Below are 17,638 nucleotides of genomic sequence, written 5' to 3'. Positions count from 1 at the left end.
TCCTAGATTAAGTGCATTATTTCTTGCTGGGTCTGGAACTTCATGGAGCTAAAAGGTTGATCTACTGGAATTCCTCCTGCGACCTCAACCAGGTTTGCTCTATTTCCTGCCCTCAGGAATGCTGCTGAGCTAAGGAACAAATCCAGAAGTAAATCCACATCCGACATCTGCAATCTCCAGCCCCAGCAATCAAAACTTGCCAAATTAGGTACTGTGGTTAGCAACTAATCTATACTGCAGGCATTTATCAGCCCCAGCCATGAATCACTACAGCAAATACTTCCAAGCATCACTCAGGCGCGAGAATCACCTGCACTCACTTAGGAGAAGCTCTGCAGCACAGAACAAAGTCCTGCATCTCTTGAGGGAAGCCCACAACAAAGACCTACTTTCCCCCTGCTCACGCTGCTCTCCAAACTGCTGCTTCCTTTCAGGACAGTAAACACGCACTGGCTGCGCGAACAACTCGCAGGCGCTGAAAGAATGGGAACAATAGTGGGAACTTGGCTGTCTCCCAGCCCCAGGAACACGGACAACAGCATGGGAAAGCAGGAACTGAGTCACAACAAGTCTGCATCAAAACATGAGTGGGAAGGCAGCGGTTACCTCTGCTTTGTGTGTGGAAATGAGCTTTAACAATCCACTTCCAGCCGCCTGTCGGAGGCGTACGCATCCCTTGAGGCTCGTACTGAAGGGGAAGGGGCAGGCAGTGCCCAGCTCCAGCTGCTCCCAGCCTGGAACGACACAGTCATTCCAGAACAGGTCTACAAACGGCTGCCTCTTCCTGAGCAGTCCTTATTGCACAGAATTAACCTAGAATGCAGCCTTTCATCACAGCGTTTGATGGTAAATTAAAGTGAACAGCACACCTGATGGCAACAGCCTGTCCCGGATCCTGCCCCGTGTCCCTTGTGCAAGCCCGGAGTCATGGCAGGATGAGCGGCCCGGAGCCAGCGCCCGGCCTTGGTGGCTGAACAGCACTCTCTCGTGTTCCTGCCAGGAATGGGCTTCCCTCCGTTCTCTGCTTGCTCTTAGCTATGACACAAGTTAGAATTCCTCTTCCACAGCAGCTTCCAGCAATCAGGAAAATGTCTTTCCAGATTTCTCCATTTCCTGTCTGCAAGGCAGATTTACACCCCAGACACTACCTGGGTGCGAGGGATTTGTAAGTGTCCAGGAAAAGGCACAGGCCCGAAACACAACTGCCCCATCATCAGAGGTAAACCTGTAACAGAGCAGACGCTGTCCAGAGGAAACCACAGGCAGCCCACACAAGGGGAAGCCACAGAGCACCCGCAGCACGTGCCTGCCTCCCTCCAAGCAGGAATAACCGTTCCCACAGCACACACATCCACCATTAGGGTTTCCCTCCATCCCCCTGGAAATGCTGCAGCAGTGACATGCGATTGCCAGGGCTGTTACTGAACTGCCACTTCCTCTGGAGTCACCCGGTAAAGAGGTACCAAACCCACCCTTTACAGGCAGCAACAAAACCTTGGCAAAACAAACTTCACATCTTACCGAAATGCCCCAATTTCCTTTTGATTTTGCAATTGCTGTTTAATGACTGCTCATAAAGAATAAGGAAGTCTTTTAAAACCATCACAGTGCTGCAGGGCAATGTCTCGTTTAAAACATGCCATTTTCCATTGAATGCTTCCAGGATGCAGCATTTGTTTGCTATTTGAACAAAGACAAGTGCCAGGTTGGGCTGAAACAACCCATCAGGAATGGTACCCGTGTACCAGGAGACTCACCACCAGCATCCACAGCAGAAGGCCAAAACTGAGCAACCCACTTCCATTCCAGCTGTATCACAGTATTATGTGTGTGACACAGCTGCAAGACTCCCAAGAGATTCACTGCTACTAAGAGGAGGACAGTGAACTTCCACAGGCTTTTTGCACTTCCATTGTGTTAACTGGGAGCCAAGGCCACCCTTAGATCACACCTATGATGTTTTCAAGGCATCTTCAGTCCCTTACCTGACCAAGGTACTAAGAACTGCCCAGGCACAGTTCACATCCTGACACCAACCCTTTCCTCCTTGTGAGCACGGCAGCTCCTGTTCACAGTCAGCCAACTCCTCCCCTCCAGCACCTATTCTGGAAGAGGTCCAGAGCTCCCCTATCTCCTGCCAGCTCTGCCCCCACTAAAGCCTGGCCTCCACTCACCGAGCCGGCTTATGTTACCTGGTTCTAGCTGTGACACAGATCGTTGCTATCACAGTGCTCCTCCAGCAGCCTCAGACACAGCATCAAAGTTGCAGCAGCCTGCAAACACCTAGGGCAGAGCAAGGATTGCTCACAACTTTGAGACAGCTATAGACAGACCTGCCAGGGCCCTCCAGTAGTGGCTGTGTCCACAAGCAAGCCAAAAAAAGCTGGTTATTGGATAAAGGGCATTGCAGAGGAGCAGGAAACCACCTTCATGTGGTGCAACCCTGGCATGCTGACCAGCTCACGGTGTGACTGGTGCAGGCAGCTGGACACCAGACTATTGAGCTGCACTTAAAGGACTTCTGCAAGTCAGACCTAAGGATGTCTTTTATCAGCTGCAGCAAAGCTCCTCACCATCTGGAAAAGGGATGATGACTACCCCGTGTACCCTGGAAAACACTCAAACAGAATAAATATAGCACACGGTCACTGCAAGACTGACACTTGGATATGTAATTACAATAATGAACCAATTAAAGATGATGGAAAGAGCTCAGCTAGGAGGAAGTGCACGGCAGAGCAGAGGAGGAAGTGATGACGTGGAGCACAGAGCTATGATTCAGTGCCTGAACGTCAGCTGCCGACCGCAGCGCAGTTGGTGACCAGTGAGCAGTGCTCTGGCTTCACACGTATCCAAAGGGGTCCAAATAACACCTCAGCTCTGTAATTAAAAACATGCCCGAGAGCAGCCCAGCCGGGGTGGGTTCCAGGTGCATGGAAAAGCAGCAAGAGGAATCGCTGCTCACACAGGCTGATGGAAAACAGCCAGCCCCAGGCAGGCCAGGCAAAGGAACAGAACACCCCCAGCAGCCTACGCCAAACCATGGTGGTGTGGTTTAAACCCGTCCCAAGGCAGGTCCAACCACCTTACAGTCCCAGCAAGGGCTGCAGACAAACCTAAGAGGCAGCCCAGACCCTTCTTCTCCCCATCACTGCACGATCTTGCTTATATGCCACACAGGTTATAGCTCACAGCTCCTCAAATCTGAATGCTCAGAGCCAAAGAAACATCAGTTGCTGAGAAATCCTCCCAACAAGCAGCACATTTACAGTATGAGAAGACAATTTACTGAGTGGTATTGAAGAGTCCTGCTCTTCCCCCTCTCCAGGAAACAGCAAGCAACCTGTCCAAACCCAGACTGTGCTAATCACACCAGCCAGGAACTTCCGGATTCTGGGACAGCCATCCTAAACACTCAAAGCCTTCTGCAGTGATCTGCATGACCCATCAGCACTCCTGGCCCTCCTCTTTCACTGTTCTTTCTTTTGCTCGCTGGTACAGTCACAGCCAGAGTCCTCAGGAGCTCTCATTACCCATCACAAAGTCCAATGCTAGGTGCTGGTCAGGAACCTCCTCCTCATCTATCCCATGTCAGTGTTACACACGGACATGAAGCGAGCTGTGGTACCTCAGAGTGCTGCAGCATCATGGGTGCAGATGACCCAGGTTTGATTAGCTTGCTCTCCTCATTACTCCAACTGAAAAGAGACCTCTTGGCTGCATGGTGGGACTGAACTCTGCCTGCATCTAACACAACCCACTGAACAAAACAGGCTTCACTGTGGGCAGTCCCCACTTCCCACAGGCTCAGGCAGAGCACAGCTATGGTGTGCTCAAAAAACACTGAGGATTCCTTTTGACACTTCCCTACACATCACAACATTACATATCCTACCCGCAGACCAGGAGAGGAATTGCCAAACAATGAGCAGACAGCTGGCACCGAGTGTGGCCACTGATGGCCAGCAGCTCCATCACTGCGCAGGAGTACCACAGATGCGCAGCAGGAGAGATGCAACCTATTGGGAACTCAAAACAGGGCTTTTAAAATGCATTTTCATTATAATGCTTTTTAATTAAGAGTCGCAGCTTCTTCAGGCATGTCCATCTCATGAATAAGGTATCTTAGCTCTCCAGGACAGATTAAGTAACACTTGACAACTAACCCCAACTTCTCTAGTTACTGCTGATAAAAGAGAGAACTGATACCTCCTTAGTAGCCTTCAGCTGTAACATCACCACAGAAAGCGACTGAAGGCACAAATGTGCTTTTCCCTTTGTATTTCTTTTATATATATATATTTAATATTGTATTGTCTTTCCAATATTTTCCTACAACGTATCAGGAGTGGACACTAAAGAAAACACCTTAAGAAACGCCCAAGGCCCCTGAAAGAGCCTGTACACACAGAAAATAGAACACACCAGTCCTGTTAGAGACTAAAACTGCCCAGTGTGAGACATGACCCCCGTGAGGCTCTGCACTGATCAAACAGCTTGGGTTAGGTTAGGGTTTTTTCCTGGCCTTATGGAAAATCACCAGATAATGTGAAAGCAAAAGTACTTGGAGATCTCTTTCAGCGTTCTCACCCCAGGGAGAACATCCACCCCCTCATCATACTGAAGTCGGATACATCATGGTCATGCTTTAATAGGCAGTTTAAAGACAGCTTACCTCTTAAAAACATAGCCAAATAAAATCAGAAATGGCCACAGACTTCCATGGGTTGCAGCACTACAGCCTCCAACAGGGACAGACCCACTTCTCTGAGCATTGTTTGCTCTCCCAGCTGCAAAAACTTTGCCTTGGCAGCCCCAGCTTTGCTCACGACTGCTCGCAGCACACACAAGGAAAGGATTGTAAAATCCAGCTCTAAATGTGGGAGGCCAGCTCTTTGCTAGTTTCAAAACACGCCAGCAAACAGCCAACATTAAAGGGTTTAGCGTGTCAGCGCTGGTTACATGGATTTACAGCTGAAAACGGCGTGAGATTCCCGTGAACAGCACAAGGGAAGGAAAACCGATGTTGGATGTGCACAGAAGAAATTAAAACATCAAGGAATTAGGTTCAAAGTAATAGAGCATCTATTCACAACGCTTTACAATCACATTCATCTTTTATGAATGTGAAAATATCAGATAGCAATCCCCGGGCAACAGTGACCCTTCAGAGGCTGCAGCCTGCACAAGCAGCCGGCCAAAAAGAGCTTTTCACTGAGGGCTCTTTGGAGAGGAAGCGCTGCCTGAGACAGGAGAGACTCAGAACAGCCAAACTGAACACACAGAGCTGTGAAATCACACCCTGCTGAACCAGGGGTGCTGCTGCTCGGCCCAAAGAACAGGCAGCAGGGGAAGGAGCACCCCTCGGAACAACACTCGCTAGAGCCCAGCTTCCAAACACACAGACTGGTTTGGGTTGGAAGGGACCTCAAAGCCCATTCAGCTCCAACCCCTGCCACGGGCAGGGACCCCTTCCACTGGAGCAGCTTGCTCCAAGCCCCTGTGTCCAACCTGGCCTTGAGCACTGCCAGGGATGGGGCAGCCACAGCTTCTCTGGGCACCCTGTGCCAGCGCCTCAGCACCCTCACAGGGAAGAGCTTCTGCCTCAGAGCTCAGCTCAGCCTCCCCTCGGGCAGGTTAAAGCCGTTCCCCCTTTCCCTATTACTACATCAGGAAGAGTATTTCTAACACACAGTAATACTAAGCCACAACTGCTATGGTTAGACATTAACAAGGAAGAATTTCCAGTTGCTAGCAGGGCTTTCTGAGGCGCATTCAAGTAGTTCAGAGTCTCACCATTTTAAGTGAGTATTAAAGATAAAATAGCCTTTCTCACCCAAAATACCCCCAAGTTCAATGTCACTATCCAGCTACAGCAGAACGAAACTCCAAAGTCAAGCCACTGCTGCATGTGAACATCCTCAGGATCTCTGAAAACAGCTCCAAACACCCAACTTGGCAAGCACAACCGGACTACTCTTACCCACAGGTACTGCAGCAGCTTCAGCAGACGGGGACAGTAATAATACTCCATCTTCCACAGCTAAAGTTCACACAGAACCATGGTGGGCAGAGCCAGGCTCCTGCTCCTCCCCGCCTCCAGCAGCAGCTCAAAGCAGACCGGTGGGCTGAGAAGCAGCAGGAATGCTGTAGGGATGGTGTGTGCTGCCCGGCCCCACGTCACCACGCTCTGCTCTGTGCCTTTAACAGATGCTGGGGCTACTTATAAGCAGTAGCTGAGCTCCCAGCACCATGTGACTTCACCACTCGCTATTTAGCATCCAACTGCTCCGACCTCTCCCTTCTCCATAATCCCGAGTGTGTTAGGCTGGCATTAATAATAGTACTTTGGGTTTCGTGCTAAAGAGCCCTTCATCTGCAGGGAAAGAGAAGCTTCTCCCCCCTCTCTGCTGGGCAGGCTGGGTTATGAAATGCTGCTAATGGTCGGGGTTGCCAGCTGACCTTATTTTCGGTTAACGTAGACGGAAAAGCAAAAACCACATGTGAAAAGAGCTCCTGCTTTAAATATGAAAACGTCTTTTGTGAACCAGAAGAAACAGACACAACAAAGTGACTTTTTATACAGCACTGGAATGCTCCCAGCAAGTGAATACTACCAAAAAAGGAAGCAAGCCTGGGCAAACCCCGTCCTTAACCAACACCAGCCTCCCTCCTCCGGGCTGGTTTTAGCAATGGGAAGCAGAGCTGGGTGGCTGAAGGGTGGTGGGTACTTGTGGAGAGCAGAAAGGAGAGTGCAGCACACCTACCTGCTCCGGCTTTGGGTGGGAAAAGGCAAGATAAGTGACCGGAGCCAGTCCAGCGAGGACCCTGAGGGCTGCTCCCGCTCCAGCTCTCACCTTTCCCTGTGAGGGACAGCGCAGAGGGGACACAAACCCCTTCCAGGACACCACAGCCTCCTCTGATTGCAATTCTGGGTCTTTTCTAGTCTGGATTCTTATCTAATCAGCACCTGGAAGATCCTGCAGAGCTGATGAGTTCTTTTCACCCTCTTCCACTTTCCCACACATGGCTTTCAGTGCCTCTGTGGGCACGGGGATGGGTGAAGCTGCAGTACTGGATGAGAAGCCGTGCTTTCCAGTGGGCAGGAGAGCCCGTCACAGGCAGACCGGGGAAGTGCTGACCTGTGCCGAGCCCAGCTACGAATTCATCTGCTCGTGTTTAGACAATATTTATCTTCTCTCCCTTGCAGCTCCCTTCCAAAATATTTCCAAGAGTCAGCTCATGATTTCCTTAAACAAATCCTCCTCCTCCCACACACCACATCTTTACATGGATACCACATCTTCCCCACCAAAGGACAATGGGACAAGGGGAACGGCTTGAACCTGCCCCAGGGGAGACTGAGATGAGCTCTCAGGCAGAAGCTCTTCCCTGGGAGGGTGCTGAGGCGCTGGCACAGGGTGCCCAGAGAAGCTGTGGCTGCTCCATCCCTGGCAGTGCTCAAGGCCAGGTTGGACACAGGGGCTTGGAGCAAGCTGCTCCAGTGGAAGGGGTCCCTGCCCGTGGCAGGGGCTGGAGCTGGAGGAGCTTTAAGGTCCCTCCCAACCCAAACCAGGCTGGGGTTCTGTGATTAAATAAATACATTAAATGCATAACCAGGGCCTTCACAATAATTCATGCCTACACCAGCTCTAGTACCAGAGTGCTCCATTTGAACCACACAAAGCAGCAATTTTGGTTCTAACCCATAGTTGCATGAAAGCTGCTCTGTTTGCAGATGAAGGCACAACCCCTTCAGCCCAATACAAGCACAGTTACTTTACTGAGGGGCTGAGCTGCACAGCACATTCCTCAGTTTGCAATTCATAAGACTCCTATCAGTCTTGATGACCTAATCAGAAGCTGAGGTTTGTGACTCAGCGTCAGGGAATTAAAGATGTGTCAGCTGTGATGGAATCCTTCTGATTTATCAACGGCAACCCTTGAAAACACCTTCTGAAACCCAGGTGGGTCACCACAACGTGGTGCAGTCACAGCGTGCAGGAGGGAGCTCAGCCTCGAGCTCCAACACGACCACAACGGGTCTCTCCACCAGAGGGAAGCATTGAAACGTCCCAGTGACAACAGCGCCCACACAGCAAGCCGCACACCAAGAACTTCTCCGAAGGAAAACAAAGCTTTCACCCTTGCTGCCAGAAGAAACAGTTCAGTTTTACATCATCTTCTGTGGTACCCATGTGGAGCTTTGGAGAGTGCGCTGAGCTTTTCACCTCCCAACCACTTCACACACACAAAGGCCTGGCTGCTCCTGTTGCTACCACTGCTCTGCACAGCAAATACGCCATGGTTGAGCTCTTCAAAGCAATTCCAGTGGACACTGGACACTGAGTGCTCTCCCTCAGCAGGGCTCACAGGCTTCCCTTCTTGCTTCAGGCTACGCTGGACAAAGTCAAAGGCTTACCCTGAGTAACCTCACACTTCATGACCAAGGTGGAGAACAAGTGATGTTTATGTGAGCACAGCACCTGAAGAGTTCAACCATCCCGGCACTGCTGCTGACAGCACCTTTCTCCCCCATAGTCTGTCTTGTCAACCTCATCTTACACATCTGCACCATAAGCTGATGGCATTTAACAGCTCTTAGGGATCAAATGATAATCACCAACTTTGTAAGTAACCCAAGTCCCCCCTAAGATGAAGACTCAAGACGAGAATGGGAAGGACAAGGAGAGATGAGCCTTTTGATACCTTCCATGAAGTTTTAAGACTAGAACTGGAACACTAAAAGCCTGTTATCAGGACTCCTATTAGGAAGCTTTTTACAAAATACTTAGAGGTTTCCTTTTCCTTCATTAGAAGGGACAGAAAGAACTCGCTCAGCTCCTTTCCTTTGTTATCTTTTTGCCTACTCTCAGCTGAAGGGCTGTTAACAGCACTGTGAGTAACTACAAAACCAGCACCCTTGCAAGGAGCAATACTCTCTGTCACCACACGAGTGTGCAGCAGACCAAGAGGACAGATGACCTTGGGACAGTCAGGCTGGAAACACCCTTCAGCCACCCCTTTCCACACAACCCCAAGAGCTCTGTCAAGACGCGGGACACCCGGATTTGCAAAGACAGCAAAGACGTGCGTGTGGAGTTACAACAGAGGATACCCTGAAGCGACTACAGTGTTACTCCAGTGTATCAAATCTGTTTCCACGCACAAGGGTAAGAACAAAACCATCGAAACCCCCACAGCACTTGCAGTGCTTCCAAACAAGTTCTTCCAGTAAGGAAGGATTGCAGTGGCAGCACCAAGGTCCCTCTTAAAACTGCAGAGTTCTGTGCTGCTGCTGTGGCTTCAAACCCTTTACTTTCCACACAAAATTCTCATATTTTACCTATGCAACTTTTGGAAGATCCAGGTTTTTGCTTTGTATTTCACACCACCTGCACACCGGACACCATTTCCCAGCAGAAAATACCACTGGGGGCTGAAGTCAGGACATCCTCCTGCGGCTTAGGAGAACAACACCCAACAGCTCTAAGTGGGACTTCACCCCAAAGGACAAATCAGACAACCCAAAACGTCAGCTGTGACCCTTCACATAAACAGTTCTGTGTGGTGCTCACAGAACAAACCTGAACTGCCATTTTCCAGGCTCTGACACGGTTCTGTCTGTGCACTATTTCACCTTTCATGATCTAAGCTGAGAGCCCCCACAGCCACGTACCGTCCCGTTGTCCCTTCTCTCCTTGTAAAAGCTGTGGTGGCTTCTCTGGGTAGAGACCAGGGAGAAGTCTGCTCCATCTGAACTCTGCTTGCTCCACTCTCTCCTCAAAGCCTGCGTAAAGAAACGAAGAACAGAGGAAGTTCAAAGCTGAAAATGCAAAATGAGAAAACATCACAGGCGTCAGTGCTCAACGTGTCACCAGTCAGCATCAGCAGGGAAGTTTCATCTACACCTGAGGGCCATTCATCCACTCAGAATACAGAATGGATGGAGATGAGCTCTCAGGCAGAAGCTCTTCCCTGTGAGGGTGCTGAGGCGTTGGCACAGGGTGCCCAGAGAAGCTGTGGCTGCCCCATCCCTGGCAGTGCTCAAGGCCAGGTTGGACACAGGGGCTTGGAGCAAGCTGCTCCAGTAGAAGGGGTCCCTGCCTGTGGCAGGGCTTGGAGGTGGATGGGCTTTAAGGTCCTTTCCAACACAACCCAGGCTGGGGTTCTGGGATTCCATGAATTTGCTTTCTTCAGAAAAAAAGATAAAATTAAAACCAACCCCAGAAGAACTCCAAGCTCACTGCTGATACTTGCAAAATAAACCCCAACTGCTTCTCAAATCATTACAGAACTGCAGAGTTAACAGTTCAACATCCTAGCGTTGATAACATACACACACATTTGAAAGCTTTTTCAGGCTCCCCATGGAAACATCAATATTTATACTCTTGAAAGAATCTAGTCCTGGAGTACAATACAAATTCCTCAAGAAACACAACCCAGAGGACAGGAACTCACTGGATGGCCCTGCTCACTTGCTGCCAGGTCCCAGCTGATGCTGAAAAGCTCTGGGGACACCTAATAAGAGCTTCTCGTCACGTCCAGTGTTAGCTCCAGAACACCTGGACACCCCATGTAATACCTTTTTATCCTCATAGAAGAATGACTCTGACCGAGCTGCCACCCTGTGCTTCCATCCGCTGTCGGCTCCCTCCAGCGGGAAGCTCTGCCTGGATGGGTGCAGATCCTTTCCTGCCCTCACTTCCTGCAGCAGGAGCAGATTGTCTTTCCCTTGGCGGCTCTTTTCCGAATAGGACCGTCTCAAATCCGGGGGTGCACTTCCTGAGCCAGAGGTAGAGCTCTTCCAGTCAGCTTTGCTTTTCGCATGGGAAGAGTCATCCTCGCACGCAGTCTTATCTGCGCTGTCTTTGCTCCTCACTATGGAGATCCTTGCTACGTTTTTGCTCCAATCACCTTCTGGAGACACCTCCAGGGACTGCTCTTTTGTGCCCGACTTCTTCTGTAAGAGGCCATCATCTGCCTTTATGGCCAACCTGGAAGCAAAATTCACTTCCACCCTTTGGTCTGCACCAGCGGCGCTGATGGGCTGTACCTTATCCATCACCAGTTTTGAACTGTGACTCCTAGAACTGAAGTTCACGTCTTCATCCTCATCGACGATGAACGTTTTCCTCCTCGTGAACTCCACAGGGGAGTTCACAAACTTATCTGGACTAAAGCTGCTCGGATTTCCCCAGTAAGGAGGAAGGAACTTTCTGTCTTTGGACTTTGGTTTATCCAATTCAGGGCTATGGGATTCCTGTTTCTCTTTGCTCTTTTCAGTTACAGTTAGTTTCTCTGGCCTGTTGTACTCCTCTGCACACTCACCTTGTTTGTTGTTAACACAATAGTGACCTGATCCCTTCCAGTCTTTCCAGCTGTAGGAAGAAGCCACCCTATCCAATTCATTTCTCTTGTTCTTTGATTTCTCCCTACTCAGTGAACTTTGCTCTTCAGAGAGCTTATCTTGAACATTACTGACCTTCACGGAGTCATCTTTGTACTCTGCCATAAGCGCATCGATATCGAGGATATGGGACCTGTAACCATCCTCAGCCTTCCTCCCAGAGAAATCAGAGTGATTCTCACTCCGTGTCTGGGGGGCTGGCTCATTCTCTTTAGGTAACTGTGCAAAACGCAGGGGGGATCTGGGCTCAAGGTAAGAGGAGGCTTTTCTTCTGCTACCTTTGAGATCAGTTTGAGCTGGACTTTCCAGATCCTGTTTTAACAGGAGAGCATCAACATCTATAATTTTCTCTTTAGAACGATCCAGCCCTTTTTCATGGTACTGTTGGTGATCTTTTGTAGACACATGAAAATTACCAAATGCAATGTTCTTGGAAAACACACCATCTTTGTGGTCGTCTCTGCCCCAGTCCCTGTTAATATGCACTTCTCGTGAGGATTCTCTACAGTTTGTACTCCTCACGTTTGCATTTGGTTGCTGCAAGGAAGGTTTGGACCTTCCAGGAAGGCCAGGGTCCAAATTAACTGTTGCTCCCTCACTTGAGCTGGAACTTGTTCTGGTTTCACTTGCATTGGCAACACAAATGAGGTTTTTCTCCTTTTTGTTATCAGGGACCTGGTAAGTCACTGCGAAGTAAGTTGCCTTTGGCTCAAAAGGAGAACTCTGGTGTTTCAAGCCATCATCATGCCTGCCAAGAGCAGCTTGGTTTGCCTCGTCCCCTTCTACCCCTTCTTTGTTTTTTTTGCTTCTCTTTTTAACCAAGCCTTCATCCAACTGCAGTGAATCTGTCCTGCTCAGCCGCTTGATATTCTCAGGGGTGAGCCAGATGACTTCTTCTGTCTTGATGGAATCCTGAGGCAGGGTCCTCCTCCTCCACCTCTCGGAAATCTTCAAGTCAGAAACGCTGCTTCTGCTTCTCTTGACTTTCTCCTCTGGATCTGTGGCTCTGGTTTTTCCACTGCTTTCACGAGCTGGACCATCGAAGCTGAAGTCTTGCTCTTTGCGTGTGAAGTCTAGACTTTTCCTTAAACCAAAAGCCCTGGGCTCCTCTTTGTTAATGGTTAGTGCTGTTGGACCAGCCTGGGGGTTACTGGATGATGTACTAAATTGTCCACCTGAAAGCACAGAGGACTGGGCCCTGTGTTTATTGACACTTGTTGAAGTAACTTCCCAATCCAAGTTGGTTCTGAATTCATAGCTGTCTGTCCCTCCTGGTCTAAAACTCCTTTTCTCAGAAGAGGATTTCATCACATTAGACCTCTCTGTTCTGTCCAAGGAAGAGGCCTCACTCTTATCATTTTGAATTCCAGAATGCAGCTTGTTTGCTTCTTCATTCATTCCCAAACACTTACTTTTGTTCGTGGAATAGGGCATTTTCTCAGCTGTTAATACTGGACCAGTCTTATCAGAATCTTTTTTCTGTTCAGGTAAAGTGCACTCAGTGGGTTCTCTCAAAGCAGCCTTGCTTGCAAACACCTTTGTGTCTCCAGCTTCTGAAATAACACTATCTTCTTTCAAGTAGAGAGTTTTACTACTCGTCCTAACCAACTGACCGGGGTGCGGAACATCCTCATCGGTTTTATTCTCCTTCACCGATGATTTTCGGGTTCTGAGAGTCACAGCCTTTTTCTCCGGAGCCATTGTAACGGCTTCACTAAGAGCTCTCTCACCGCAGGTCTGGAAGATTTCATACCTTGGCTCTATTCTCTGGTAAATCACAGAGCCCTCTGCACTTTTAGGAGCGAGCTTTTCACGTTTCTCAACCAAAGATCTTTCCAAGAGAATTCCTGAAGTCACTTTCTTCTCTTCACTTGAACAAGCTGGTTTTCCACTTTTCTCTCCACCTGCTATATGTTTTGATAGATCAGGCTGCTTCTGATGCTCCTTCTTTACACCAGTGGTTTCCTCTACTTCTCCCATCCATGAGCGTCTGCTGTGCCCTGAAGTCACCACACTGTGCTTTGCCTCAGGCTCCTCATTCACTTTCAGAGCAGCATCAGCTCCAGGGTGGTCAGCAGCAACGTTATGCCTCTGGACGTGATGGTCAAACATGGTGGCGCGGACAGTTTTAATGTAGGTCTTTTCCAGAGGTGTGCTTGGGTTTAGTTTCCTTTCCAAGCTGCTTGTGAAGGAGACAGAGCTGTCACTTTGCTGGGGAAAACGCTGACTGTCTCCAAGGAAGCTCCTGCTCCTCTCCAGCTCCGCAGCTTTATGTGTTATCTTCACTACCTGCCGGGGTTTCCAAGGGTTCCCAGCAGCATGTGCCTCAGTGCCATCAGTGCCATGCCCAAGCTTGATCTCCTTGCTCTGGAACAGGAAAATCCAACAGTTAGGAGAGTCCATTGAAAAGGTGTGTAATAAAGCTTACTATAAAGCTTACTTGCACCTACTCTGTGCAACATGGTCTGGTCGTGTTAAACGCTTCCATGTTCTCTGAACACAGAATCCACTCAGACCAAGGTAACTAAGCAAATGTGTAGCTCCAGCTCCTGAATCCTGATTGTAGCAGAATTATCCCACAGCTCAACTTTTCCTTTTAATGCAGAAAAGGAAAGGTGTGTTGGTACCCAAGATGCAGGACTCCGAGCTCCTGAGCACAGATTCCACAAGACAGTTTAATCTGTGGTCAATTTATACCCACAAACTCCAGAGAAGACAACACATGCCAAAATAGTACAAAACTTGAGAAGGTTCATAACCCCAGCTACCACAGATCCACTCAGCACTGAAGATTTCCCTACTTGATCAGCGTGTCCTAAAGATAGCCTCACACCAGTAAACCTATTAGGATTATGTCATTCTTAATACTCTCAATACCCATTTTCAAGTCACTGATTGATAAAGACCCACAGGACAGTGCTCTCTGCCTTCCAGACCAATGCACACCCAGCTGGAGAGCATACTGGCCTGGTGCCACTTTCTTACCTTTGGGGTTTCTGGTGTTTCACCCATGGAGTCATTTCTTGTTTCAGCAGGCTTCTCGGGCTTTGCTTCCCTGCTTGAGGTCGGACTTGAAAACCTAAACCAAGAGATTTCTGTTACTTCCTTAACTCCAGTGAGTTACTTAGCAAATACACTGGTAGAATCAGCCAGTAAATAGTGTTTCTTAAAGAAGAAACATCAGCATTTCACAGTCAGCAATGATGTGTGGTGGTTTCATCGTGTCTAGACCAAAGGATTGTTGTTTCCCCAAAAATGGTTGGTTATGCAGCTGACTGTATAGCGTAAGCTTTAGAGATAATGAGGCACAGTGGCTATGATACCAATACTCTCACGCCTCAGGTAAATACCTTTATTTTGATGTCAATGTTAAAAGACCAAGGTTCACAAAGCAGGTCCTGCTGACAAACACCCACTGTGTTCATCACATGAAGCACATCTCCCTTGCACAACCTACACCCATCGCTTTTCTGTCCTCCCCCTGTCATGACAGACAATCTTGAGCATGGATTCAGGATAGTGGAGGGGGGTCTCACCAGAGCAGAGCAGAGGGGGAGAATCCCCTCCCTCTCCTGCTGGCCCCAGTTACCCAACTTGGCACTGAGAGAATACATTTATCGTGTACTAAAGCTCTTTGTACTGGACAGGATTTTTGCTCCTTTGGGTGGGTGTATAAAAATACCAGATCTCATATTACTCTAATGGCACTGCTCAGGGCCACAGCTCAGGCAGCAGAGACATCATCGATCTTCAGGCTTTAATATGACAGCAAAATAAGATTCCTGTCTGGCTGAAAACCCGATACTCTGCACTGCTGGCAGAGACACGGGAACCATCCTTCTGCCTTCTAACAGATACAGAAGCTTGCAGGCTACAGTGCTCACCTCGAGATTCCAACATGCATGAGATTTTAATAACATACAGTTACAGCAACAGGCAGAGGCCACAAAGCTGGCAGCATTATTTCTGCTGTTCTTTGCAGCTACTGATGGGGTCTCTTTCATTACATCTCCTACTTTTTGGATAGGAAAAGGCGGCAAAGGGCTCAAGAACAACAGTATAAAGAAGAATTACATTTAGTGGGACCAAAAAGATTGGTTTTCCTGTACTGGGGGCACAAGTTTTCCTGAATGAGGGGGGCTGAGGAGGATGAAACAGAACTGCTCTGAACTCACAACTTGCTGAAGTCTTCAGAACGTGGTCGCGCCTGCAGTGACCTGCGCAGGTTTCCTGCCTTGGCCTCGGCAGTTTCTGTCGTCAGCTCCTTGATTCTCTGCTGGATGCTCACACTTCTGCCCTCCTTCTCAGCCGCTGACGGGAGCGGCCCTGGATCCGCTGGGGTACCGGGAGTTTCGGGAGTGAACAAACTAATGTGTTTTTTAACACTACCCCTTACAATGGCGTTCTCCGTTTCTGAGGAAGCTGCAGGGCTTTCGGAGCCTGGGATCATACACACGTCCTTCTGATCCGGTCTTTTCACCCCCTTACCAGCTCTGCTTTCACACGGGCTTTCATGGCTCCCTTCCGAGCCCCGCGAATTACTCGTTAGTTCTGGTTTTGTCTCAGTTTGTTCACTTTTAGGTTTAAGCTTTGTCTCCCAGATGTATTTTCCATTCTCTAGAACACCAATGTCCTGACTACTGCACTTCAGGGTTGGTTTGGAAGAAGGGCCTTTATTAAATTCAGTTTCTTCAGGTTTCGGCCTCATTTCAGCCTGATCAAGACAGCCCACGTCAGTAAAAGATGTCATCAATGCATTCTCCTTGCTGTCATGAGATGAGCAAGTCTTTGTGCAAGGAGAAAGATCTTTCTGTTCAAACTTTGCTGTCAGGTCCATGGACAAAGGCCTGGGTTTCATAGCCCAGGATTTCTTTGTAGGAGATGTCTCCTCAGCAGCTTCCACAGTGCGATGCTTTTGATCCCGTAACGATTCCAGGAAAATAGCAGATACTGGTCTTTGTTTTGGCCTTTGCTGCACATCAGTGGAGACACCAGCTTTTCTGCTGATGCTATTTGCATCATCGTTGGGCTTCTCCCCTGGATGAACTTCAGAAGCATCTTTTTTTTCACCAGTTTTGAGGGAGTTCCAGGAAACTGGTCTGACACTGGAAGAAAGCACTATCTGCCTATGGAGAGACCCTTCAGGACTCCTGCACATCTCTGATGGTTTCTCCAGCTTTGCATTGCACTGCAGCTCTTTTGTTTGCATAGCAGTAAATACTCGGCGGTCATCAGCAGCCCTTTTCTCCTGGGCCAGGCTCACCTTTGCTTGCTCTGTGCCTGCTGCCTCAAAGAGAATGACAGTATTTGCACTGGGCCCAGTGTAGAAGGTCATGTTTGTGACCACTTCGCTGCCAGCCTTACTTTCATCGTCTATTGCTTTCTGACCTACTAACGGAGGAACATTTCCACTCAGTACCTTAGCAGATGATGTTTCTTCAGGGGCCTTTCTAACAAGACTACTTGATCTGAAAGCTGGAACGGGTGGCTTTACATTTGCAAAAGTATCTGAAGATTTCTCTTTAGAAAAGGGCTTTGGGAAGAGCCTTGGCCGTGATCCTAGCGACGGCATCGTTGCAGATCTCAAAGTGCTCCCGAACTTGCTCTTCTCTTCCAGAGTCAGTGATGCTGAAGCCTCCTTTGCCTTGCCAGTTGCATCTGAAAGCACACTTACATACACACGCTGTGATTTATCCTCCTTTCTGATCTCATTTAAGTCAGGCACTGTCGTCAAAGACGCCAAAGTCGAATTTATTTCTACTCTTGTTGCCATAGTTGTAATTACACATTCAACAGAACTGAGAAAATCCAACAAGGAAAAAGGACCTGCAAAACAAGAAAGGAAATGCAAGTATTGATGTGGAGTCAGCATGAATATCAAATAACATCATTCCAATTTAAATTCAGGCAGCAGCTAAACTCAAATTAAGGTGCCTTTCAGATATGCTGCTTATAGAGTGTATCACAAGGACAGACATCCTGCTCCTCCTCCCCTAGAGGAACAGCAACACCATTATTCACTGATCAGACCTAACAACCAAAGAATACATCGCAAAACCTACAAGAGCTCTGCACAGAGCTCCCCATTAGTAAGTTTTAAGGGTTGAGATGTTTAAAAATAAAGAAACAGATTTCTTTTTCAAAGCAAACATCTCAGTGTTGCCATGCAAACATCAACTCCTGAAAACACAAACAGCTGCTCAGCTGCATTGAGGATGTACCTGC

The 17,638-nt window shown here is 48.6% G+C and overlaps 1 protein-coding gene across 2 annotated transcripts in view; it reads right to left on the bottom strand.

Annotated features, from left to right (window-relative positions):
• The window catches only part of KIAA1671 (KIAA1671 ortholog), a 64,904-nt gene that overhangs the window by 27,236 nt on the left and 20,030 nt on the right, over nucleotides 1–17,638 (bottom strand). Inside the window, exons 3-6 of one of the 2 annotated variants that reach the window (XM_057413186.1) lie at nucleotides 15,589–17,239; nucleotides 14,399–14,492; nucleotides 10,589–13,780; nucleotides 9,680–9,790 (exon numbers count right to left, since the gene is read on the bottom strand). In XM_057413186.1, coding sequence (XP_057269169.1) covers nucleotides 9,680–9,790; nucleotides 10,589–13,780; nucleotides 14,399–14,492; nucleotides 15,589–17,186 — 4,995 coding nt within the window. In that variant the 5' untranslated portion in view covers nucleotides 17,187–17,239. Of the gene's footprint in view, nucleotides 1–5,983; nucleotides 6,154–9,679; nucleotides 9,791–10,588; nucleotides 13,781–14,398; nucleotides 14,493–15,588; nucleotides 17,240–17,638 lie in introns of those variants that run through there. The other variant, XM_057413201.1, reaches the window with a different exon arrangement.

This window comes from Pezoporus wallicus, unplaced genomic scaffold (assembly GCF_028554395.1).
Source record: "Pezoporus wallicus isolate ANWC-B61680 ecotype Strahan unplaced genomic scaffold, APGP_CSIRO_Pwel_v1 contig_13850, whole genome shotgun sequence".
Taxonomy (NCBI): domain Eukaryota; kingdom Metazoa; phylum Chordata; class Aves; order Psittaciformes; family Psittacidae; genus Pezoporus; species Pezoporus wallicus.
This window is presented reverse-complemented; position numbering and strand designations above follow the sequence as displayed.